At 35.8% G+C, this 24,725-nt stretch overlaps 1 protein-coding gene across 1 annotated transcript in view; it reads right to left on the bottom strand.

The window, feature by feature from the left end:
• Nucleotides 1-24,472, bottom strand: part of HMCN1 (hemicentin 1) — a gene marked incomplete at its 5' end in the record, with an annotated part of 218,465 nt that extends 193,993 nt beyond the window's left edge. Inside the window, 14 exons of the mRNA XM_008572836.1 lie at nt 62-188; nt 2,949-3,096; nt 3,262-3,392; nt 5,151-5,345; nt 7,848-7,943; nt 10,471-10,743; nt 12,237-12,364; nt 15,271-15,439; nt 16,046-16,205; nt 17,844-17,956; nt 20,851-20,995; nt 22,311-22,438; nt 24,258-24,353; nt 24,455-24,472. Of these exons, the coding sequence (XP_008571058.1) occupies nt 62-188; nt 2,949-3,096; nt 3,262-3,392; nt 5,151-5,345; nt 7,848-7,943; nt 10,471-10,743; nt 12,237-12,364; nt 15,271-15,439; nt 16,046-16,205; nt 17,844-17,956; nt 20,851-20,995; nt 22,311-22,438; nt 24,258-24,353; nt 24,455-24,472 (1,927 nt within the window). The remainder of the gene's footprint in view (nt 1-61; nt 189-2,948; nt 3,097-3,261; nt 3,393-5,150; nt 5,346-7,847; nt 7,944-10,470; nt 10,744-12,236; nt 12,365-15,270; nt 15,440-16,045; nt 16,206-17,843; nt 17,957-20,850; nt 20,996-22,310; nt 22,439-24,257; nt 24,354-24,454) is intronic.
• Between the last annotated feature and the right edge of the window lie 253 nt (nt 24,473-24,725).

The raw sequence follows: 24,725 nt of genomic DNA, 5'->3' as shown, positions 1-24,725 counted from the left end.
TATTTACACGTCTATTTCCTATCAATTGGACCGTTGCAACAGATACAGAAAAGATACTCACTTGCCATCTTTGAACCAGTGAATAACTGGAAAGGGAGTGCCTTTGACGTGGCATTCAAGGGTGGTATCATGGTTGAGGACAACTGAGACTTCATTTGGGGAGTTGGCACCTATTATGGTGGGTGGAACTTAAACAAAGACATTTTATCATGAAAAACCTATGACTTAGCAAAAACAGTGGGGGGGAGGAGAAGCAGAGTATCAATGATTTCTATATTATTTCAAAAAGATCTTAATGCTAAAAGTAAAATATCACATAATAATCTTTTCACATCACATCTCGGTACTCAAATGTTAACATATTGGAACATATTCACAAAAGCTGCACTAGCAGATCAATTACCTGCAAGAATTAGGATAGTACTAGTAGTATAAGATTCATTTTGAGGTGTATTAACTCATGTGCAAAAAAAATTTTAGCATGTAAGTGGGCAGTGAAGCTCATGCAATGTAATTTATTATTGCTATGATTTTAGATAATGAATGACATTATCAACATCAACCTTATAAGGTTCAAGTTCTATATATTATATTATTGTGCTGCTTGAAATATACTACCTTTGTCTCCTTTAAAAGACTCCAATGCTAATATTAGATATAAGATATAACATGAAAAAGAATATGTTAGCTTTTATTCTCACAATTATCAAGCAAATTAAAAAGCTCCCACACACTTCCCTAACCATCTAATCCTCTCTCTTCACACCATGTTAAAGTGTTTGGTCTTCATCTTCAGAAAAATGGCCAGCCACTAAAGAGTTTCAGTAGGGGAGCGGTATAGTGTGATCATATTTGTGTTTTAAGACCACACTGGCTGCTGAATAAATAGATTAAAGTGACAAAGAGTGGATGCAGGGGAGCAGTTAGGGGCTATTGCATTAATTCAGCTTATAAAATGATGGTATACTTTCACAGTGGAACAGAAAGACACAGATAATACACATGGAATTAGGAAACAGACATATAGGGATAGCAGGATATAGGTGAATTTAAGGAGTTGGGGAGAGGATAGTAGAAAAAATGATTCCCAGGTTCTGGAAGAAGCAAGTTGATGGATGGAGGTGCTGGTCCCTGTGATAGGATCACTGAAGGCAAACAGAACAGACATTCAATGTGATCTTTCTGTTTGATATACGACTAAGATATTCAAGTCAAGATACTATGGTGAAGACTATATATCTACTTCTAGAGCTCAGAGAAGTATGCACTGGAGATAAAAATTTTGGAATCATCAGCATACAGATAGAATTCGAAGTCATGGGAGTACATGAGTGCCAAGAGAAATAATGCCAATGAGACTAATGAGAAGAAAGATTACATATATATATAGCCTATACCTAAACTTAATAATAATTTTGGGGAGAGAAAATGTAAAGTACTTCAGGCTTTGAGAAGACTGATCGGACAGATCATTTTTATGTTATAGCAGTTCATAAATGGTCATTTTAATACAGTATCATTCCCAGACCTCATTTCTACCACAGGCTTACAAATTACATGCCCATGTTGATGAGCACAATATCGAAAAGGGAGAAAGCCATTTTATCACAAAGTGAACCTCCAATGGCAAATATAATTTCACAAATGAAAATTATAAAATTTTAAATATGATTACCTCTGAAAATGTTTTATATCCTAATTTTTTTACAGCTGCTACCTGCTCTCAAAATTTTCTCCCCTTGATTAGAATCAGGGCTAATTTAGTTACAAGAATTAATTAAAATGTAGACGAAGGCAGACTTGCTACCTTCTCCAGTTCAAGTTCAGCCTGGCAGCTTCAGGGGATATCCACAGCATGAAAGAATGATACAGTTGACCACTGAACAACACGGGTTTGAACTGCGCGGTCCACTTACACGTGGATTTTTTTTCAATAAATATATTGGAAAATTGGGGGTTAGGTATGTCACGAATGCATTACACACCTAATCAAACAGTTAAATAGCCTATTTAACAGTAGACAATTAGTAGACTATTAGTAGTTAAGAAGTTAACCACTTTACTACTTAAGGAAGTTACTTAAGTAGTGGTTAAGTAGTTTGGGGGCAGTTAAAAGTTGTATGCTGAGCCTGCCTGCTCCCTGGCTCATCGGGGCTGGGCTGCTGGGCGACCTCTGCTGGTCTGGCACTTGGTGAACATAGCTGGAGACCCCAACAACTACCCGCTGACAGCTCATCGACCCCCAACCCTGCAGCCACCCCACAGAGGCAATTTGAGGAGACCCAAGGTCAAGAATCTCATTCCCAATGATCCCCCGAAGCCTCACACTGTAAACTTCAGAGCTGAGATGCTGGAGGATGGAGCGTGTCACCCCTAAGAGTACAACCCACCACCACCCTTGCCTCTCAGCCCAGGGGTCCTCCCCAACTCTCTCCATTCCTTCCCCCATTGTGCCTCAGTTTTGGGTGCCCTGCCTCCACAAATCCCACAAACCTCAATAAAAACCAAGAGATCTGCAAAAAAAGAAAAGAAAAAGTTACACTCAGAGACTGTTTGGGGGTCAGCACCCCGAGCCTCCACGTTTTTCAAGGGGCAGCTGTACTCTGCATCACCCCGGATAGCTACTGCCCAGAGAATTTCTTGCCCACCTAACTGGAGAAATTGACAAGAGTAATAATTTCCTATTTTACACATAATAATACCACTTTTGGGTATTTGATGCTTTTGGGTATATGACTCAAAGGCAGCTCTGTATTATAAATAGTAAGTACCTTCAAATTTTACCTTATGATTCTGATTAACCAATATTAAAGACAAAAATAATAATAAAATGAAACGAATAGCATTTCTTCTATCAATTAATTTTTATCTTTTACTTCTTTATACAGCTCTATACGACATAAGAAATGCATCTGAATTGTAATTCTTTAAAATAATGTTTTCCTTACCTAGTACATCAATGCTAAAGTACTTCTGAGAAGTGCCTGCAATGTTAATCGCTTTGCAGGAATAGCTTCCTGCATCCTCTGGAGTGGCTTTTAACAGCTTAAGTATCTTCCCACTGTCCACAATCTGAAGAGTGCTGCTTTCGGTCACCTTTAAGGGCCAAAATGGTCAGTGTTATTTCTAATCTTAATAAAAATGCATAATTAAAAACTGAAGTAAAATATTTATATTACTGTTAATAAGAAATTCACATCTAAACAATTTATTTCAGATGCAGAGGCAAGGAATTATACATATTTGGATGTCTCCATTTACCTGGACATCATCTTTATACCACATAATGATGGGAGACGGAGTACCTTCTACTCCACAAAGGAGACTGGTCAGCTGATTTACCAATACTGACACGTTTGTTATTTGTTCTTTATCTTTAATTACTGGAGGAACTGCAAAAAGAGAGGAGGCATGGCTAGATAGTTTTATAATAAACATTATTCATTAAGTTTCTTTATAAAGGCCTTTAGAAACCAAACTCTGAGATACTTGATGGCTGGAAAAGCTAGACATATTTAAGCATCTGCTTTATTATAAAAGCCTTAACCAATGTATTTGTAATTAACAACCTTTATTGAATTTTTACTTTAATTATTATTTCACAGTTTTAAATATAGAATGAAATTTGGGATAAATTTAAGGAAGAAACTGTTTATTCCACATACCACTCAAAATACAGGGTCTTAACTAATTCACATGGGCTTCACTACTTTGATGATGGTAGTAAATATTGCCCAGTGTCTATGGAAGCCAAAATTCATCAAATTTTAAAATGTGCATACTCTTTTACTCAGGATAATGACATATGTACAAGGTTTTCATTGAAGCGTTATTTATAACAACAAACAACCTAAATGCTCATCACTAATGGAGGATAGTTAAGTAAATCATTGTATAGCCATACAGTGGGATGCTATAAATAAGAGTTGGGAACATTGAATAATCCCCAAGATAGACTGTTTAGCAAAACAGACAAGGTGCAGAGTATGTGTTCTATTGTATGTGTACTTTTTATAAGTGAAAAGAGGATAGAATATTATATATTCACATTTCCTTGTAAATGCATAAACTATCTCTGGGAAGACACACACACACAAGCAAATCTGATAACTTTTCTTGCCTCTAGAGAAGATAAGTAGATAGGTCAGGTCAGGGTTGGGAGACTTTTTACTGTATGTATTTTTCTACCATTTGAATTTTTTTTTATAGTGAAAATTTTCTTCTATTGAATTTTATATATGTAACTATGCCAGTAAAACATTTTCTCAAATAAAAAATAAAATTAATATACAGTATTAAAGAGAGAAGTAATGGATTAATACCTTTAAATCACGTTAATTTATTTTCTTAGAAAAAGAGAAAAGCCTTTTAAAAAAAAATTGGCCTGTCATAGTAATGAACATTATAATTTCTTATGTTGAGCTTTAACTTCCTGAGAGTATGTCAAAGACTTCATCAGAATTGATCATTTGGATATTTATATCCAATGGGCCATATAGCCAGACTTGACATTCTATCTTTAATTCATTTATTTCTTTTTCTTTATTTATTTTTATTTTAATTTAGCAATATACAACGTGATTGCTTTTCATGTCCCTTTTCCAATTCCTCCTTTTCCCCCTTCCCTCCCCACCTCTCCCCCATCAACATCATATCTGTTTACTTATCTTAACAAGTTCAAGGAATTATTGTGATTGTTGTGTCTTCAAGTCACAATCAAAATTTACATGAAATTTTAAATCAAATAAATAAATTCAATCAGGGGCCGGCCCGGTGGCACACTGGATAGTGCGCCTCTTGGGAAGCGCGGCGGCGCTCCCGCCTGAGGGTTCGGATCCCACATACGGACTGGTTCCCGCTCACTGGCTGAGCGAGGCGCGGGAGCAACGCCGAAAGTTGCGATCCCATTGCCGGTCCCCAGTCCGGTACGGGGGCAACACTGAGGGTTGCGATCCGTTGCCGGACACGGAAAAAGACAAAAAATAAAAATAAAAAAAATAAAAAAATAAATTCAATCAGACCACCACTTTCTGTTAGATGATAACACATCTATTCATATTAACATTACACACTACATTGAAGGAATATATTAGAATTAGAAATTGCCACATATTCAGCTATATGATTTCAGCATTTTTCTCTATGTTTACCATGGACTTTGAGGTTATATTTTCTTTCTGTGGTTCCAGCTTCATTGACTGCCACACAGATGTACTCCCCATCGTCATACGGTGTAACAGAAGCAATAACCAACAATGTACCATCTTCTAAGACAGAAATACCAGGTTCTTTGCCTGTCAGCTCTCTACCATTGTGTAACCATTTGATGGTAGGTTTAGGGATACCTAAATAAGAAATTAAAGTCCTGTGATATTTTACAACAAAATTAAGAATCATCATTAAATATCAAATATATCAAGGTGAAATAAAATTTTGTTATGGCCATAGTTTGTACTCTTAGATACTATGCTACTTTCAAGATATTTCTCCTGGCACGGAAATTTGAAGGGATTATGATAGGTAATGCCTCTAATTTATGACAGGGTCTCTAGTATAAAGTTTGATCAAAGTTGTTTTTATCAAAACATTCAAATGACAGTAAGCAAAGCATTTTCTTGGTGAGTTCATGGTGACTAGTGAAAAAGAAAACCATCCATCAAATTGACTAGATATGGGGAGAGTTTTGGGGAGAAAAAAGAACAAAAAGTAAGATACTGTCACAAAAACACAACATGAAGATTGCTCCACTAAATAGGGTTATAATGATGTGCAGAGATGATGTTTTCTAGTTCACTTCTTAAAAAGGCCTGAGATAGAAGAGATGAGGAACTTCTATCCACACGTCTTCTGGAGATCTCATTCTACTAAACAAAGGACAATAGCTCAATTCTTGAAAAGAAAGTTGAGAAAGCAGCAAGAATTGCTTTCCTGATGACTAACAGAGTGAATGGAAGTAATGTGCTCATCGGTAAAAATGATAAAACTATATCAAAATGTATAATGAAGTCAAAAGACAGATATTAACCCTATACTAAGAATGTATTCATTTAGCAAACAACGTACCAGGCACTATTCTAAACACTTTGAAAATCTACTTAGTCCCTATAAAGATAAAAAGAAAGCACATTAATTAAAATCAATATGATTATATAAGACACTGTTAATAATTCTACATTAAAGGACAATAAAAGCATTAAAAGATGGGCATACAAGTATAATCCAGGATTAATAGAAAAGAGTGGCCGGAATACATAGAATGTGTCATTAAGGCTGAACTCAAAACAAATTATGGATTTATAAAAGTGACTACAAAAATTTTGTTTATGGGAAAAAATAAAACAAAAGACTGGCCTATTTAATTGTGCTTATAGTAAAATATTGACTGATGAGGAAGAAAAGGCAAAACTGATGGATTCCAGCACCTGTCCATGTTGTCAAAGAAAACAGAAGGGAGGTAGAGTCATTTCCTAACATCCCACTCATTTTTTCATGGACTTCAGTCATACTTATTAACATTTGTCGAGTTAATAAATAAAAAAAATCAGTGAATACACAAAAGAAAGAAGTGGCATTATCTTTAGTTTATAAATGATAGAACTGTGGTCAAGATGAAATTCATGGAAAAAGGCAATGAAAAGGTATCTAGCTACTCTATGAACTCAAGAATTATATTCCAGATGAAAATGAGGAACTAGAAAGAGATGGTGTTTCATAGTGGAAAAGATAAGTCAAAATAAGCCAACTTGGGAGTCAGGGCTCCAACAGCAACCTGTGAGTCAGTAGAAACAGCACCCCTGGCAGGGGTCCTGCAGTATTGAGCACCTAAGACCGACCTTACCTGAACTTCAGCCCTTCTGAAGAAGGTTTCCCTAGTAGTCATTGGTGACGGTTCCTGTTGAGAGATGCAAAAGCCTGCTACAGAACAGAGAGAGCCAGGAGGACCTTCAATTGCTGCTGCCTCCAGGAACAACTGCTAAGAGACACATGTGGGTGCCCTAAAGGGACCAGCCACCGGGAGCCCTCCAGGACCTATAGAAAGAATACTATTTGGATTTTGCCAGAACTGCAACAAGCCCAGTTTGAATCACTGCAGATAAATGCATCTCTGAACTAAAGGGACCAGCCACCGGGAGCCCTCCAGGACCTATAGAAAGAATACTACTTGGATTTTGCCAGAACTGCAACAAGCCCAGTTTGAATCACTGCAGATAAATGCATCTCTGAAAGAGAAGATGTTCTTAACCTCCTACCTGGCATCCAGAGGAGAGATAATAGCAATCTCCTGCCAGGAAACACGGTGGGATACAAAGGCCAAAAATTCATGGAATTTTTGGAAAGGAGGGGCTTGGATAAGGCTCTCAGAGAGAAGTTACAACCTGAACCTGGAATTACCAGTTGAGAGTAGATCTAGGAGAAAGGGTTTTTGAAAGAGATGTGTCCAGAACAAACAAGGGATAGTCCTAATTTATACCCCTGATTGGTTGAGATAAATCTAGAATATTTTGAATAGCTCTAGCTGTCACATTTTAAAGAAAAACTTTGCCAAAAAATAATGAAATAAGAAGCAGCAGGAAGGACATGAACTACTTGGAAAACATACTAAATTAGGTAGGTCTGAAAGAAAGGAAGGAAGGTCTTTCCATTGAAAGAAATTAAATACCTGGGAGGGAAAAAAATACCTATTCAAAGACCTGTTATTTAAAAGAGGAGTTAGTTTCTATTACGCTTAAATGTTGGAACAAAAACCGGCAAGTTGAATTTTATGAAGATAATGTTTTAGGTGAAATATAGAATTCTGGAACAATATACACCATATGCCAATGCCTATATCTCTGAGTATTACACACCTTTCGCAGGACATGGAAATGCAATGCGTTGACTGGCCACTCTTTCTTGGAATGGAGTGTTATACGGAGGCTCTAGATCTTCCAGTGTAGGTGGTTCTATTAGAAAAATAAATGCATTATCATAAGCTTTTTGGGGGAAAATTTCAAACTCTCCTGAGTCATTATCAACCACCTACATTGGTGAGTTGCTATCTCTTCTGATTCTTCTTTTAAATCCGATTCATATTTCCAGCTGCCTGACATTTCCACCTAGATGTGACCCAGGGACTTATAACTCAAAATTCCCCAAGCAAAATTCATTATTTTATGCTTCCCATGATGCTGTTCTGTTTCCCTTATTCCCTTAGTTAAGGCATCATGCTCCACCCACCATTTTTCTGTCTTTCTCCCTTATTCCTGATGTCCACATACAATTAATCACATGGTACCATATATGTTCACATATATGTATCTTCCTCTCTATCCTTAAAGTCCCTGCTTATTTCAAACCCTTACTTTCTCTTACCAGAACTATTTCAACAGGCTTCTTATTGAGGTCATTTTTTTCAAACATGTTTCCCTTTGGATCGATATTCTACATAGCCTCTAGAATTCTCTCTGAAACACAAATCTCATCATTGGCTTCTCTAATCAAAATCATTACTTGTACTCATTTTGTCTATAGGATAAAGTTTCACACCTGATATTTCTTCAGGGCATTCTATCAGTACCTCTTATCTCCCAGAACCGTCTCACCTACCATCCATTCATTTCATGAAGAAATTTGGGAGTCATTCTTGAGACCTTCATCTCCTTCACTCCCCATCACCAGGCCCTGAGGAGTTCTTCTCTGAATTATTTTTTGAGTCCATACCCTTCCTTCCCCCAGTTCAACTACCATGATCTTTTACCTAAGCTACTGCAGTATTCTACAGCTGCTTCCCCTCATCTTCTCTAGCCAAACCATTCTCTCCCCAAAAGTGATCTTTTAAAATCCCAGATCAGCCACATCACTTTCCCAGTTATAACCCTTCAAAGTCTTTTCATTGTACTAAGAATAAAGTCTAAACTCACTAATCTGGGTTCCTAGTTCTTGGATAATCTGACTCGTAAGTATGTCTCCAGCTTCATCACGTTACTCATCACTCAGCTGGAATGCAGCCAGATGGCCTCGATTGGTTGATTGACTGGTTTACTCCAGAGTCTCCAAAATATCACAAGCCTTCCTCTTCACATTCTGTCTTTCTCCTGGAAGGTTTTCCACATTTCACCCCACCTCACCTCTGACCCTAACCTAGCATAGTTCCACCCACTCTTCAAATCTCAACTGGCATGTCTTTGCCCCAGGGAAGGCCTCTCTTACTTGACTTTCTGTTAAAAGCTCACATAGCTTCTTCTACCATTTCAAGACAGCACTAACCAGTTTGTAATTACGTACTTAGGAGATTGTTTTATAAATGCCTATATTTCCCATTTGACTATAAACATAAACATTCAATAAAGTCTGTTGAATGAATAAATGAGCTGAACAAACTTTCCATTAGTGTCCTAGCCACCCATCCGAAGAATTGCAGTGTGCCAGATACTAAGTACTAAGTCTGTGCTAAGTACTACAGCTGCTTCTCTTTTCTTCTTGCCTTTGTACTAGTATTTACTCTGACAGGATTGCTCTTCCCCCTGATTTCCACATGGCTGGTTCCTTCTAGTCAATAAGATCTAGCTCTAAATATCACCTCCTCGGAGAAGTCCCATCTGACAATCCAACCTAAAGTAACCAACTCCCAGGAGCATTACTCTGTTTGAATTTTCCACAAAGTACTTATCACAATCTGCATGAGTATTTCTTATTTGTTTGCTTGCTTTCTGTCTACTCATACTAGAACAGCTCATGAAAGCAGGGTCTTTCCTTTTGTCACTATTTTTTCACCATGATGGACTCATCTAAAAATATTTATTGAGCAGGAGCTCAATAAATATTTGCTGCTTGAATGAATAAATACTGATTTTTAAACTCTCAAGACAAGGCCAACCTCAATTGGGGAGCAGCAGACCTAGATTTCCTAAGTATCTATTTTGAGTGCATCCCATCACTGGAGTAGATAAAATCCTACTCCAACTCATTCTGACCTCAATTTCTCCTAAACCAAAAGTAGTGAGTGGGCATTATCTAGGTTTGTTTCCATTATCTAAATGACCCACAGCAACTTCATTACCAAAAGTAAGCATACAAAAATTGATGCAGGTTTAGTGATTTCTTCCTGGAATGGTTCACCTTTCAAGGTTAAAGAGTAACAAAAGTTACATAGAAATCTTTCTAAAGTGATCTAAGATTATCCAAGACTACAAGGGTATTTCGAAAAGTTCATGGAAAAATATTATTAGAAAATAATAAATATTTTTCCATGAACTTTGTGTGTGTGTGTGTGTGTGTGTGTGTGTGCGCGCGCGCACGCGCGTGTGTGTGGCTGGCTGGTGCAGAGATCCAAACCCCTGACCTTGGTGTTGCAACACTGTGCCTTAACAAACTGAGCTAACTGGACAGTTCCATGAATTGAAGTACCCTCAAATATTTTCTACAGACTCCACCAGTTCTCACCCACTCCCCACTCCCACCATACATACATTTTCCTATGTCAAAAATCACCTTGGACATGAACCATTATGTCTGTTTCATCACTGCCTGCAATGTTAGTAGCAACACATCTATATGTGCCAGCATCTGAGAGCATGACTTGTTCAATGCTTAAAGTTCCATCTGGACTGCTAATATGCTGCACTCCATCGACGAGCACAGAACTTCCATCTTTAAACCAGGCGATCACAGGAGGAGGTGTTCCTTGAGCATTACATGGAATATCCACTTTTTGACTGACTTGGACTTTCATATGTTTAGGGCCATGCTGTATTTTGGGAGGAACTGAAAATAACAATTGAGTATTAATAATCCAATTTTTAAAAAATTCCTTCCTTTTCTCACTCTAAATGGGAGTTCCTTACCAAGCATGGAAAAGTGGAACAATCTCAAGATTTGAATCTGGGCTTGGATGACTTACTAGCTGTGTGATCTAGGGCAAGTCAGTTAACTTCCTGAGGACCATTTCCTTGATGGTTCAGGCAAAATAACCTGTAATACCAGTACATTGCAAAGATTATGGGAAATAATAAATATAAAACTCTTAATTCCAAACTTGAGGAATAGCAAGCATTTAAAAAATGTTAGTATGTTAGATTTCCTTTAATGTATAAATAATATAAGGCTTTATAACCTTCTTGAAAGGCAATCCAGACAATTTCTATACCATAAGATAATACAACAGAAAGCATTTTTCTTCATGCACTCAGTTTTCATTCTCTTTGTGGAAGGATTAGTCAGACAATAAGGAAAGTTTCTCATAAAAGCCTTTGCTAATCAGAGAAGAAAATCACATATTGCATCTATCACTTTCCTTTATCTACCTCCTTTTAGAAATTTAAATGTGGTAATCGATCAAAACATTGGCAAAAGATGTTTGGTTTCTACATACATGCATTGTACACTGTAGAATCAAGTTCAGCCATAAGGACATAACTGGAATTTATGTGCCATACATCCCTAAAAAGTCCCATTCCTCTTTCCTTTTTTCTCTAAATTAATTTCATGAGCACTTTCTCAAAGCTGTCATTCACAACTTTATAAGTTTGTTAGTATTACTATCATCATTTTATTAAAGAGAAAACTAAAGATAAGAGATGTTAGGTAATATGCCTAATGCCCTAGAACTAGTAAAGGATAGAACTCTCATCTAATTTCAAAACTCATGGTCAACAGGATGCTATCGTAGTAACTGATCTGAGAGTGAAATCAAGTCAATACTGACTGAGAAAATTTCTTCTGATATTTGAATATCTGTCATCTGTGCAATACCTGGCTTACAATATGTACCCATTGTGTTGAATGAATGAATAATTGGAAAAACTGGTAAACTGGCAATAAAGCAGACTAACCATAGAGTTGCATAGTCAAAGAACAGGATTATTTCAGTTTAAATATTGAAAACAACCTCTTAAATACTATTAACATCTTCTTTGAGAATCCAAAGTAGCTTCTACAAAAAGCCACTCACTTAAAAACATTTATTCCTACTGTGTAGTATGTACATCATAGTCGTAAGAGACTGTGGACGTATAGAAAAATTGATATTCAAAAATTTAATATAATTCATTTGAAAAAGGAAAAAGGAGAAAGCTGCTTATAATAGTAGATAAACTTTGCAGAGAAAATGAAAGAAAATCACAAGACTCAGATTTTACAAAATTTTTCTATAATCCATCTCTATACAATTTGGAGGTTAACTCTCAAAGAAACTGGGATTATGGGTTTGCCTGCGGCTAGCCCACAGAGTTATCAAACGCCTTCATTTCAAAACTCACCATGGACATCTAATTTAACAGACTGAGTCACGTTCCCAGCAATATTTGTGGCAACACAAAGATACATCCCACTATCTGAAATGCGGGTCTCAGTGATCTTCATTGAACCAGAAGGGAGGAATGTGTGTCTAAAAGAAAGAAACCACACAGTGGACCACAGAACATAAGAATTTAAATATCTCCTATGCAGATGCACTTCAGCATGAACTTACTACCCCGAAAGCAGTTTTCGAAACCATTCTCCCATTTGTAATATATATCTATACACCTAAAGAGTCAAGAATTTTCGTGTTTTGTATTCTGTATGATGTTCTTACAAGCACAAAATCAGTTTTCTTTTACCTTTGTATCTAACCTAATGGTCTAAAATTGCCAAATACTTGTACATCTCTCTGTTTTACTAAGTTGCAGCTTAGTATACAAAGCATATGTATATTTTAGTAAACTTTGAATTTATTTTGAACATTTTATTATTTTTTTCTACAATGCTTCATAAAATATTTAGTATTATAATAAAGGCAAAAGAAGGTGCATATGTTCTCAAATACATTTTATTCCTCCTATCAAATAATAACATAGTTTAGTAAACTAGATCTATGTATAAAAATGTTATTACATTAAGTTGTGTTAAAATAGTTTTAAGGAGGGGCAGAGGCTATATATACCTACCTGTTATCAAGATTTCTTATAAAGCTAAGTCAAACAAAGCATGTTATTGGTCCAGAGACACATAAATGGATAAATAGTTAAGTTGAAGACAGAGACCTCCCAAAAGACCTAAGCATATATGAGAACTCAACATGTAATATGCATTATTAGAGCTGACATTACAAAAAGTAAGGAAAGGATTGATTATTAAAAATGATGTTGAGAAATTGGCTTTCTAAATGGGAGAAACAAATAAATGAAATTAGAGCACTACTTAACATTGCATACAAAATTAAAAATCAGATGAATTAAGGTCCAAAATTTGAAAAACAAAACAAAATATTGGAATAAAACACTGGAGATTATGTTTACAATCTTCATGAAGAAGACATAAAAACTATGAATCTGAAAAAGAATAATACACTGAGCTTCTTAAAAATTTGAAATTTATATACAACCAAAGACATCATACATAAATAAATTAAAAACCATAGCAATAGACTGAGAGAAGATATTTTCAATACAGACTACAGAAAAAAAAATCGTTATCAAGGACTAAGATCAAATTTCTACATTCAATAAGAAAAAGACAAGTCACCAGAAAACTGCAACAGATTTAAAGAGGCAATTAGCAGATAGCACAAATGGCCAGCAAAGTGGTAAAAGTGTTCCCAGCTCACATGAAGTTACTCACATGAAAATTAAAACACTTACAAAACACCTCTTCACACCAATCAACTGGCAGAATTTTTTAGGTCAGTCAATACCATGCACTGATTAGAATGTGGAAAAATATACACCTACGTTGGTGGAAGGGTAAATCGGTACTGCCCCTTTGGAGAAAAATTTAGCAATGTCTACAAAGCTGGAAATAGGAATTTGCTCTGATCAGAAATTGTAGTTCTAAGTAAAGGTTCTAAAGAAACTCATTCATGTGTATACAAAGAGACATACAAAATATATTTGCTGAAAGGCCTAGTTAATAAAACAACAAAAAAAATTAGAAAGAACAAACCAACTAAAACATTCACAAATAGGGGAATGGATAAATAAAATATAGAATATGCATATAGTAGTTCAAATTAATAAACTGAAACTATATATTTAATAGTGAATAAATGTTGACTTAAAGTAAGTAGTAAAATAACAATATACCATGTTACCGTGGAAAATTGAAAACAGACACACAACACAGAATTAAAAACACAGAAAAATGTATTCTATACTGTTTAGGGATGTATGTATAGAATGCACAAGTTTGTGGCTGTGTTTGCCTCCAGGAAAAAAGAAAAGAAATTGTGATCAGGGAAGGAAACAATACATAGAACTTCAACTATATCTGCAACATTGTATTTGTCAATTCAAAAGTATTTTTCAAAATTTTTTTCAAAGAAATAACAAAATTATGTAAAGTCATTCTTAATTTAGTTTTTCCTCACCAGTGGTAGGGAAACTACACTAAGCATGAATTTATTCCTTCATAATTATATATCGAGTCTAACAGACAATAGCTAGAGACTGTAATTCTTATTCTACCAGTAACTTTTGGCATGATGTTGAGTTAGAACAGTAATTGAGTACTGGAGACAGGGGATGTGAAATGTACATTATGTTATATAATCTTCTCGGGTAAGCATCATCCCCACTTTACAAACAGGAAATATGAGGTTCAGAGAGACCCCTTGAAAAAAACTGCCACAAATTTCAGGGGAGCTTTAAGTGGCAGAGATAAATTTTTTTTTTTTTTTTTTTTTTGAGACCAGCTGCACCGGGCTCAGCCGGTGAGCGCTGTGAACGCACCGGTCATCCCTATATAGGATCTGAACCCGCGGCAGCGCTCCCAGCGCCGCACTCTCCCGAGTGCGCCATGGGCTCGGCCCAGCAGAGATAAATTTAAACTCGTACCTGGATTGCAACAAAGGTTGTGCTCTTAAAGCTCTGGCACTCTTCTCGTACAACACTTAGCCTATCAAATATATTGTCTCAGTGGGTCTTTATTTGTGTAAGGGTTTAATCAAGAAGACTTACAAAACCATCTAATGAAAATCCAATCCTAGATATTAGAGTATCTATTGTGTTTCATTGCTCCCATGGGATTGATGGAATTCTATATGTGCTATACATATTGAGCTAGCAGGAATCTGCACACAAATATGCTCTATTTTAATAACTACCTTGTAAAATGCACCAATGGGAAATGATGGCAAAGCTGAGTGCTAACATTTCTGACACTAAAAAGTGATTCAGGAGGTATGTATATTTTCTGTAGGCTCAGATGTACATGTGTATTATCTCAAATTTAAAAGTTATTTCTTGAGACATTTGAAAACGTGAACAGGCAAGAGGTTATGTTTTCATGTGCTGCAGTTCATCCCAGATCTCCTACCTTGGAGAGAACGGTGAGATGAGTTGGGTTTCTTTGGCCCAGGTAATTATGGGCGGGGGTAAGCTCTTCACTTCGCATGGAAGTGTCACCTCCTCCCCAGCGATGACAGAGATCTCAACAGGCTTATCCTGGGACAGTCCTCGTTGATCTCCAAACACTCTGGGCCTTACTAAAATAAATGCACGTACATTGAAAACAAAGCACAGTTGAATTTACACTAAAACGTGGACTACCGATTTTCTTAAGTAATTCATAAAAAGATGCTGTTCATTCCAAAGTTTCAGGGCATAACTAAAACTTTCCATTAATACATTAATTGTGAGAGCTGATAGGAAAATAGCAGAAAGTTTCCCTTCTCAGCAATTCCTTTCAGAACACAATGAAGAGGTCGGATGAAATGACCTTTTAGAGTTTGCAGTCTGTAAAAGTCACCCCCCAAGGCAGAGCACTACCCAAGACATAGCTGAGGTTTGGCTTTACCAGGAGCTTTGACTAACTGGTGCTACTGAAGAGGGTTGGGTGCAATAAGCATACTTCTTGAGAAAACACTATAAATTTTTTTCCAAAAGACTATACAACTACTTTCTTTAAAAATTGGACTCCCAGTAGAGGTGATTTTAGTTGGCAGTAAAAATATATCTTTGTAAAAATATAAACTTGGGGGAGCGATTCACTTTAGGGGTGCAGCTATCTGGTAACGCTATTTGGGAAGGAACTGTGAGTCCTGGCACAGATAGGCAGTGTCAAAGAAAAGCATTCTTCCACCAGCTCTCACCGTAGACGGTCAGCTGCACCTTCCTTTTGGCATAGCCGGCCGCGTTGGTGGCGGTGCATACGTACTCCCCAGTCTCCTCGCCCCCTGGTGACACCACATACAGGCTTCCATCAGCCCCTGCTGAAAACTTAGCACTGCTGGTTGAAATCAGCTCCCCTTTCTGCAAAACACAACAAACAGCAGAGGGCTTTTTAAGATAATGAAAGAGTGACATGTCTGGAGGAGGAAGAGAGAATGAAAAACGTCTCCAAGTGGGGAAAATACTAGATTTAAAAAATGGTAATTTGAAGAAAGTTATTTATAAGACAAATTAGGCAATTAAGAGTACTAAAAGTGATATTTTTCCATTCTAAACCATGTCCTCTTTATTCTAGAGTTACTTAAAAAGGGAGAGAATAACAGTAACAGTAATGAATGGTACAGTGAATGCTTATGCTATTCCAGGCTCTGTTTTGAGCATTTTACATGAATTAACTATTTTAATGTTCACAGCAGTCTTATCAGGAGCAACTACCACAACCCCCATTTTACAGTTCAGAGTATTAAATCATGGGGAGAGTGAGACAAAGTGGCCTGCCTAAGATCACAAGGTCTGTCAGTGGTAGAGCTGAGATTGGAACTCCCAGCAGTCAGGCTGTGGAGCCCAAACTCTTAACCTCTGTGTCTGGCCACAGCAAAAGGCCAGCCTGGGAAGATTTCATTTATGGATTTTCCTTAAAATGCATTAAACTTCTACTGAGTGCCAGATACAGTGTAGTCTGAAGATCAGTTTGGCCATTGTATTTTTGTGTCCAAAATACAAAAATGTTAACCTTTTAATTTATATACAGATGTCACCTTCTCCATATTTCAGAAATTTTTAAATGGATAAAGCTAGATGGCCTGGCAAAACACTTTAGTTGTAACATTCATTATACAAATGCCCCATTTTGTTATTATGACATCATTTTATATTACTTTATATCTGCCAGATTCAAATTAATCTACAGAAAATATGCTATCTTGGTGGTTGTTCAAAGATGGAAAGGACTTCCTCAGGAAATGGGTTTTTCCTCACTGCAAGAATACAATTAAAAGCTGGACAGCTACAGGCATATAGAGGAGCATAAATAAATTTGTGTATGTGTCTTATAAATTTTAGTCATATGTGGAATCTGACTATACCATAGAGCCTTATAAAAAGAAAAATCCATGCCATCATACCACTTGGAAGGGACCTTAAAAGGTCTTTAGAGCAATCATCTACCCGATGCTTGAACAGTATTAGCAACGCAACAGTGAACACTTCTTTCTATAGCACGCCTGTGTGCCAGGAACTTTTCTAAGCTTTCGTGTTGTAGCAGGTCCTTTTCTAGCCCTTGGCACATCCCCTTGGACCTCTGGATTTTAGCGCAGCACTAGCATACTCTGCCAGGGTCATGTGTCAGGAACTTAAGTCTCTGCTTTGCAGCCTTTGGACTTTATCCAAAGCCCCAAAGCCACTTAGCCTGGGCACAGGTAGCCAGGAAGTACAGGGATGTACATATTAAGCTCCTCTGGGGGCATGTATCCTGTATAAATGCCCCAATTCTTGTTCACCACAAGGATCCTTCTGAGGTGCATCTACATGGTTTCTCAGAGGGACCCTAGCATGTCGAAGCCTATCAGCCCAGCCAAGAGGAAATCAGCTCAGAGAAGCCCTTTATTACCTTCCCTTCCTTCCCTCACTCCCCACTCTCCTGCTCAAGCCTCTGGGATCTCTTTCCAAGTAAACTTCACACTCTGCTGTATAGGGAATACGAGTAGATGTATCATTTACCTTGGACCAGACGATAGATGGTTTGGGAATTCCACTTGCTTTGCATGGTAAAGTTACAGGAATGCCTTCAATCGTACTGAGTATCTGCTGCCCATGCTGAATGGTTGGCAGAACTGAAAGGGGAAACAGGATTTAGAATCCGAGCACCTGTTGTTCCATTTAGCACTGTATATTTAAAGTTGAGTATTCTCAGTATGTACTTAATGTTAGTAAAAACAAGCAATGATTTAACATTTTCTAACAGAAATATAGGGTAATATCTGTAAGGGAGTGTGCTAAATGTAGTAAATGCAACAGTTATGATCTGGAGAATTTGATAAAAACAAAATCAAGTAGCAAGTGATGTCTAATAAGATGACCTTCCTAATGAAAATGGGAGGACTGAAGAAAATTCATTTTTTTCCTGGAAACCCAAGATAGAATTACCCTCTAAGAGTTACACACGTAACACATATCTTTGATCACTGTCCATTACCCATTAAGCTGCAGTGAGCTTATTTAAGCCCAACTCCAGAGAAATGGGCTGTTTCAGCACTGCCTATTAAATATCTCTCTATACACAAGAATCATGCAGTGAGCTACTAAATTAAACCTAGAGAGAAGGATTTGTTTTCTTAAAAGGAATTCAACAATAAAACTTGAAAGGCCTTACAAGTTTACATTTAAAAGACTAAAATATAGGATTCTAAGTCAATATTTTTCACTAAGAAGGATAACATACCTTTGGCTTTAGAAAGCAACTGAAGAATTAACAGAATATGAGTAAAAGCAAAAGGAAAAGGAAGAATGTTAATCACTCCATTCTGTGTATGTCACAATAAATCCGAACCAACTCACATATGGAAATCATCAATACGCTATGTCCGCAAAATAATGATTTTAATTAAAGAAGTTTTTGTACATGAAAGTTCCTGACAGTGCAAGGAACACAGTGAAAGCCCAATATGTACCGGGCATTTCCTTTCCATCCCCTGGAAAGATGAGACTGGATCTATTCCCTGGAGCAATCACTCACCACATCTCTTGCTTAAAATGAAATTTTTCCAGAATTGTCATAACTATCCTAGAGTAGAAGTTTGCTAGAACAAGGGATACCAGAGACGTCAGTGCAAAAAATTCCTTGGGAGGCTTAGATTAGGTTTGCTCCATACTCATGTTTTCCTATGGCTGGAATTATTCTTTAGATAATTTCTTAAAGAATTAGCTGCAAATCCCCAGCCATAAATGAGAACGCCAGGCTACTCTCTAAAGCAAGAAATTTAATTTCAGAATCATCACAAAATATTCAACTTTCAAGTAGGCTGTCAATTTGTGGCAACATGGAAATAAGCCATCTTAAATGCATATTGCGTTTACAGTGATAAAGAAAAGTGGCAAATTTAGGCAACAGTTTTGAAATTTGATGACATTTGGGTATGGAAGAGTAGTTTCCAGACTGTCAATCTACATAAGTCAATATGATAATTAAACGGCTTTGTCATTTTAATTTGCATTTACATTTGCAATCACTTTAAGAAATCTCTGAGAGCCTTTAATAAGCCATTTTAAAAGTGGAGAGGCAGAAGGATGAAAGAATGGCACTGCAAATTAACATGAACACAGAAGAGTAGAGAAGCTGTGAAGTGTATCACATCCATCCATTGATTCGTTCCTGAGTTAGTTGATGCCAATGGCTGGGTTGATTTTTTGACCTTATTGACTAAATTAACTGCTTGCTTTGGACTAAGATAGACCAACTAATGTTGTGAAATAACCTGTTAACTTTTTATTATGGAAACTTCTAGCATCATGATAAACCATATCATTGGTTTGTCTGTCTTCTCACCCCTCTGACCTAGCAGACGTCACAACAAGTCCTGTCATTCTCACCCAAGAGAAAACGTGGCCTCAGAACCCTTCTCAACACAATATTCCAGGCAGTTGCAAGAAGCCAAAGGGAGATGGCATGGGAGCATTCCTACACTAAATCCTCAAGCCAGTCCATAAGCACTCTGCGGGAAACTTATGGTCTGGTCTTTTTAAAAAATAGTTATACAATCATATCCAATCTGGCATTATGCATTTATTCCTTTAGGTTATAACTAATTGTTTGTTACATCAGTATTTCTTCAAAATAATATTTCTTCAAGAATATCTCCGGTGGTTTTGGTGGATACTTGGTATAAAACTGAGGTGGGAGAGGCTGCTTAAAATAAGAAACAGGCATTTAAAAAAAATAAAATGGTTTTCATTCACCAAAATTTTCAACAGACCAAACAAAATTTGAAAACTACTGGATTCTCCAATTTGTGTTCTAAAAAAAGATGGAATCAACTACTAAAAATAAGTGTTCTGTGCTACTTTCTTTCCTAAGATAAGCTATTTTTAATACAATTGTTTTTAAAAAGCAATGTTGCAAAGTCTTTAAGGGAAATATACAAAAGTTACATTAATTTTTTTAAACTATGAAGCTGTCACTTAACTTTTGAGATGTAAAAAGTTAGCAAGTGTTAGTCACGAATGGAAAAAGATTGCTTCTGGATTTTCTTATTTGTGACCTTTTAGTTATTTAACATGCAAGAAGATTGTTTGGAACACGAGATGACCTTTAGAAAAACTTAGGTCATTTCTAGCTCAAACACAAAGGGGTCATTAGTAAGGACATGCTTGTTGCACAATCCAAAAAGAAAAGGCACTTTGAACGGTATAATAAGTCTACTTGGCTGAAATTAAAATGTATTTTTAAATATAATTCTTTGAGAACTGAGTTCACTTTTATCAATTAAGGAACTCCTTACAAAAGCCCTTGGCCAGACCCTGCTGGTGACTCCCAAGAATGTCTTTTGTGTACATAGGAAAGAGAAATCTGAAAACAGCATTAACAATGTAGATATTGTTCAAGAAATAAAAAGTAGCAATTAGGAGAGATATCTACTTCTTGTAATTAGAGGAACAGTTATTTGGTTAAAATATATGAACCCAGCTTTGAACACTGTTCAGAAACAATTACACTGGGTGTGTCTCTTACCATGCACGACCACAGAGGTAGTTTTGTTGTTGGTTCCAGCAACGTTACTGGCCACGCAAGTATATTCGCCTCCATCCTGAAGCCGAACTCTTTCAATATGGAGGCTACCATCACTGCGCACAGTGACATAAGGATTTTGGACCAACTTAAAAGAAAAAACAGTCATGTTTAACTAAAAAAGGCTAAAGATTTGTCTGAGCCAAAACCGGATGTGCTTTTTTACCAACTGGGTTATTAAATATCTTATAAAATACAACATATTTTAATGCCCTTTAAGTGAAAAATGAACATATAATGTTACCAAGAGTGTATCAATTGTATTTAATCTTGAAATACTTTCAAAAATTATACCTACTAATATTTATCAGAGTTAAGCACATGCTGGAAAAAGAAAAGAAACAGATACCACTTGTTTCATGTTTCTATAAATTTTGTTATCACAAAGGACCTAAATTTCACTAGCATTTTTTACTTTAGGCTTACATTGTTCTTTTCCAAGAAGACCTTATTGCCATTAGCAACCCATTTTATATTTTTATTTTGGCCCATAGGCACCCATTCAAACTGAGGGACAACACCCACCTCTGTCAAGTGACAGATGCAAAATATTAGTGGACAATGTTATTTAGGAATTATGTCCGAGAAGGCTGTAATATTTTCAGTTAATAATAATCACCTGTAAATCTGTACCATTCATTCATATTGCATATAGGATACCTCAGTGCTCAAATAGTATCATCCTATAAAGGCATTTATTTTTAGGTAAGGTATACTAATTTTTGTCAGATTTTTAATGTTAATTAAAACACTTTTACATCTTTGTACATGTACCCAATTCACTTCTAATCAGTCCTTCAAGAAAAGACTGAGTCTCAATATCTGGAAAATCGAAGGAAAAATGCTCCAAACTAAATGAAAATTTATCACCATAGACAGAATGTTTACAGGTAAATTACATAGAACTGTAACATTATTCACATCCTTCTACAATCAAAAGTTGTACACTGAAAAGTAATGACACAATATAGATCTACATTTTTAAATAGTTCATGAAAAAAAGTTTGAAGTTAATAATAATAAAGATTAATATATAAAATAGGAGAATTTTATGGGAATATTAATATTTCATAATGTCCTGAAAAGAAAAATATAAAAATATTTAAATGTTATGAAAATAATTTAATACTTGCTTCAGTTTTTACATCCAGTATTTTGAAGGGAGTTTATTAGTGACATTGACTTTAATGTGAAATAATGAAAACTAAACCATTGTTTATTTATCTACTTTATTAACCCCCAAATAATATGAATGATGTAAATATATTAATAACAAAGAAAGGCTTTGGTACACTTAGAAAATATATTTCTGTATATTTGTTAAATTAATGTTTCAATGGTTGGAAAACATTACTTCTCATGAAAATTAGGAATGTGAACAAATGTATTTAAAATGTTCTTACCATGGCTGAATTCTTAATCCATCGACGTTCTGGAATGGGATTTCCAGCCAAAAGAGTACAAGGCAAAGTAAGTTGCTGTCCTTCAATAATGTTGGCCAGTGAAGGGCTGATTCCAATAAGTGGAGCAACTAAACCAGAGAGAGCGCAGACACTTTCAACTCTATTTGACCCAAAAGGAAGGCAAATTATCTTATAGGCTAAGATCACTACTAGCTATGTTATAAAAATCTGAGTTTTTGGAAACAAAATTTTTAAATGTAAATGGGTATGAATCTGAATATAGAAATAAAGAATCCTTCTAAGCAGAGGGAATGGCAAAAGGATAGGTAATAGCATAGAAATACACAAAGTAAAAAGGAATGTCCGTGGCATGGAAGGGCGGAAATGTCAAGCCAAGAGATTAGCATGGCATTCAGATGATATTCAGTAGTCAAACGAAGAGTGACTGAAATGAAAAAGTAGAGCCATCAGAACCATTTTGGGGGGAGGTATTAATCTGAAAACTGAATATACTGGAAGGGGCTGTTGTAATAGCTCAAGCAAATAAAACAGGGTGGACTCTGTTAGATGAAATGGTAAAAAGTATTGTAAATATTTCCTTTCTTAGGAACCAATGAATAAATTTAACATAAATCAAAGCAAAAATCCCTAAGAGATTTTACTTGGAAAATATGAAAGGAGCCACATAGAGAACATTTTGTAAAAGGGTAATTAATTAGAAACATGCACTGACAGATTTAAAAATCACATAAAATGCTATAATAATTTAAACAATGTAGTACTAGTGCTGAAATAGAACTCCAAAGAACATAGGAATATGAACTTATCACATGGTCAAATTGGTATTTTAAACAGTGGGAAGAGAATATTTGATAAAAGATATTAAATCAAATGTCTCATCACCTGGAAATAAATGATAGTATATTCTTACTTCACATTATACACAAAAATGATTCCATGAGGACTAAAATAATAAATGTAAAAAAGTTAACCAGAAAAGAACTCCCCTTTGAATATGTGTGTGTGTTCATATTTAGACTTGAATTAATTTATTTAAATTAACCTTCATTTCTTAAAATGGAAGATGATGAACTTGGAGCAGATGATCTCTAAGGTTATTTCCAGTTCTAACATACTATGAAATATGAAGACTAGCCTAATAATCAGATATTTACCTATTTTTTTTGCCTTTTTTTAAAGTGGCACAGGCAAGAGATGATATAGATTAAAATGTCTGATGATTTTGAAGAGTGTGGTTTCTAGACAACTAATGAACCAATGAATAAATTTAACATAAATCAAAGCAAAAATCCCTAAGAGATTTTACTTGGAAACTATGAAAGGAGCCACATAGAGAACATTTTGTAAAAGGGTAATTAATTAGAAACATGCAGTGACAGATTTAAAAATCACATAAAATGCTATAATAATTTAAACAGTGTAGTACTAGTGCTGAAATAGAATTCCAAAGAACATAGGAATATGAACTTAGCACATGGTCAAATTGGTATTTTAAACAGTGGGAAGAGAATATTTGATAAAAGATATTAAATCAAATGTCTCATCTCCTGGAAATAAATGAAAGGATATTCTTACTTCATATTATACACAAAAATAATTCCATAAGGACTAAAATAATAAATGTAAAAATGTTAACCAGAAAAGAACTCCCCATTTGAATATGTGTGTGTGTTCATATTTAGACTTGAATTAATTTATTTAAATTAACCTTCATTTCTTAAAATGGAAGATGAAGAACTTGGAGCAGATGATCTCTAAGGTTATTTCCAGTTCTAACATACTATGAAATATGAAGACTAGCCTAATAATCAGATATTTACCTGTTTTTTTTGCCTTTTTTTAAAGTGGCACAGGCAAGAAATGATATAGATTAAAATGTCTGATGATTTTGAAGAGTGTGGTATCTAGACAACTAACTGATCTTACCAAGTCCTGTGACTGTTATTGTTGTCTGTGACTGGATCTTTCCAAATTGGTTTTCAGCTTCACAAATATAGGTTCCTTTATCACTTGCCCATAAGTCTAAAAAGAAGAACGAATTCATTCATTTGATACCATCTATGGAACATTAACTATGTGCCAGGAACAGTACTGAGGTCAGTGAATGAAAAGTACGGCATTACCTTCTGCGAGTTCCCATTCTAGGGGAGGAGACATGCACAGAAACCAGCAATCATAACACAGTGTGAAAAATGCTATATAATATGAGTTTCAAGCTATGAGCTATGGAAGCACAGAGATAGGAGTGACTGCACGTAGAGAAGTTAGAGAAGAATCCACATCAGAGGTAATATCTGAGCTGCACATCAAAGAGCAGGTAGAACAGAGGAAAGGCACTCCAAACCTAATAGGTTACATGGGTAAAACATGACTTGAAAAATCATTCAGAGGGCC

The sequence above is a fragment of the Galeopterus variegatus genome, unplaced genomic scaffold, assembly GCF_000696425.1.
Source record: "Galeopterus variegatus unplaced genomic scaffold, G_variegatus-3.0.2 Scaffold841, whole genome shotgun sequence".
In the NCBI taxonomy this organism is placed as follows: Eukaryota; Metazoa; Chordata; class Mammalia; order Dermoptera; family Cynocephalidae; genus Galeopterus; species Galeopterus variegatus.
The sequence above is the reverse complement of the archived record's forward strand: the minus strand, read 5'-3'. Positions and strand labels throughout refer to the sequence as shown.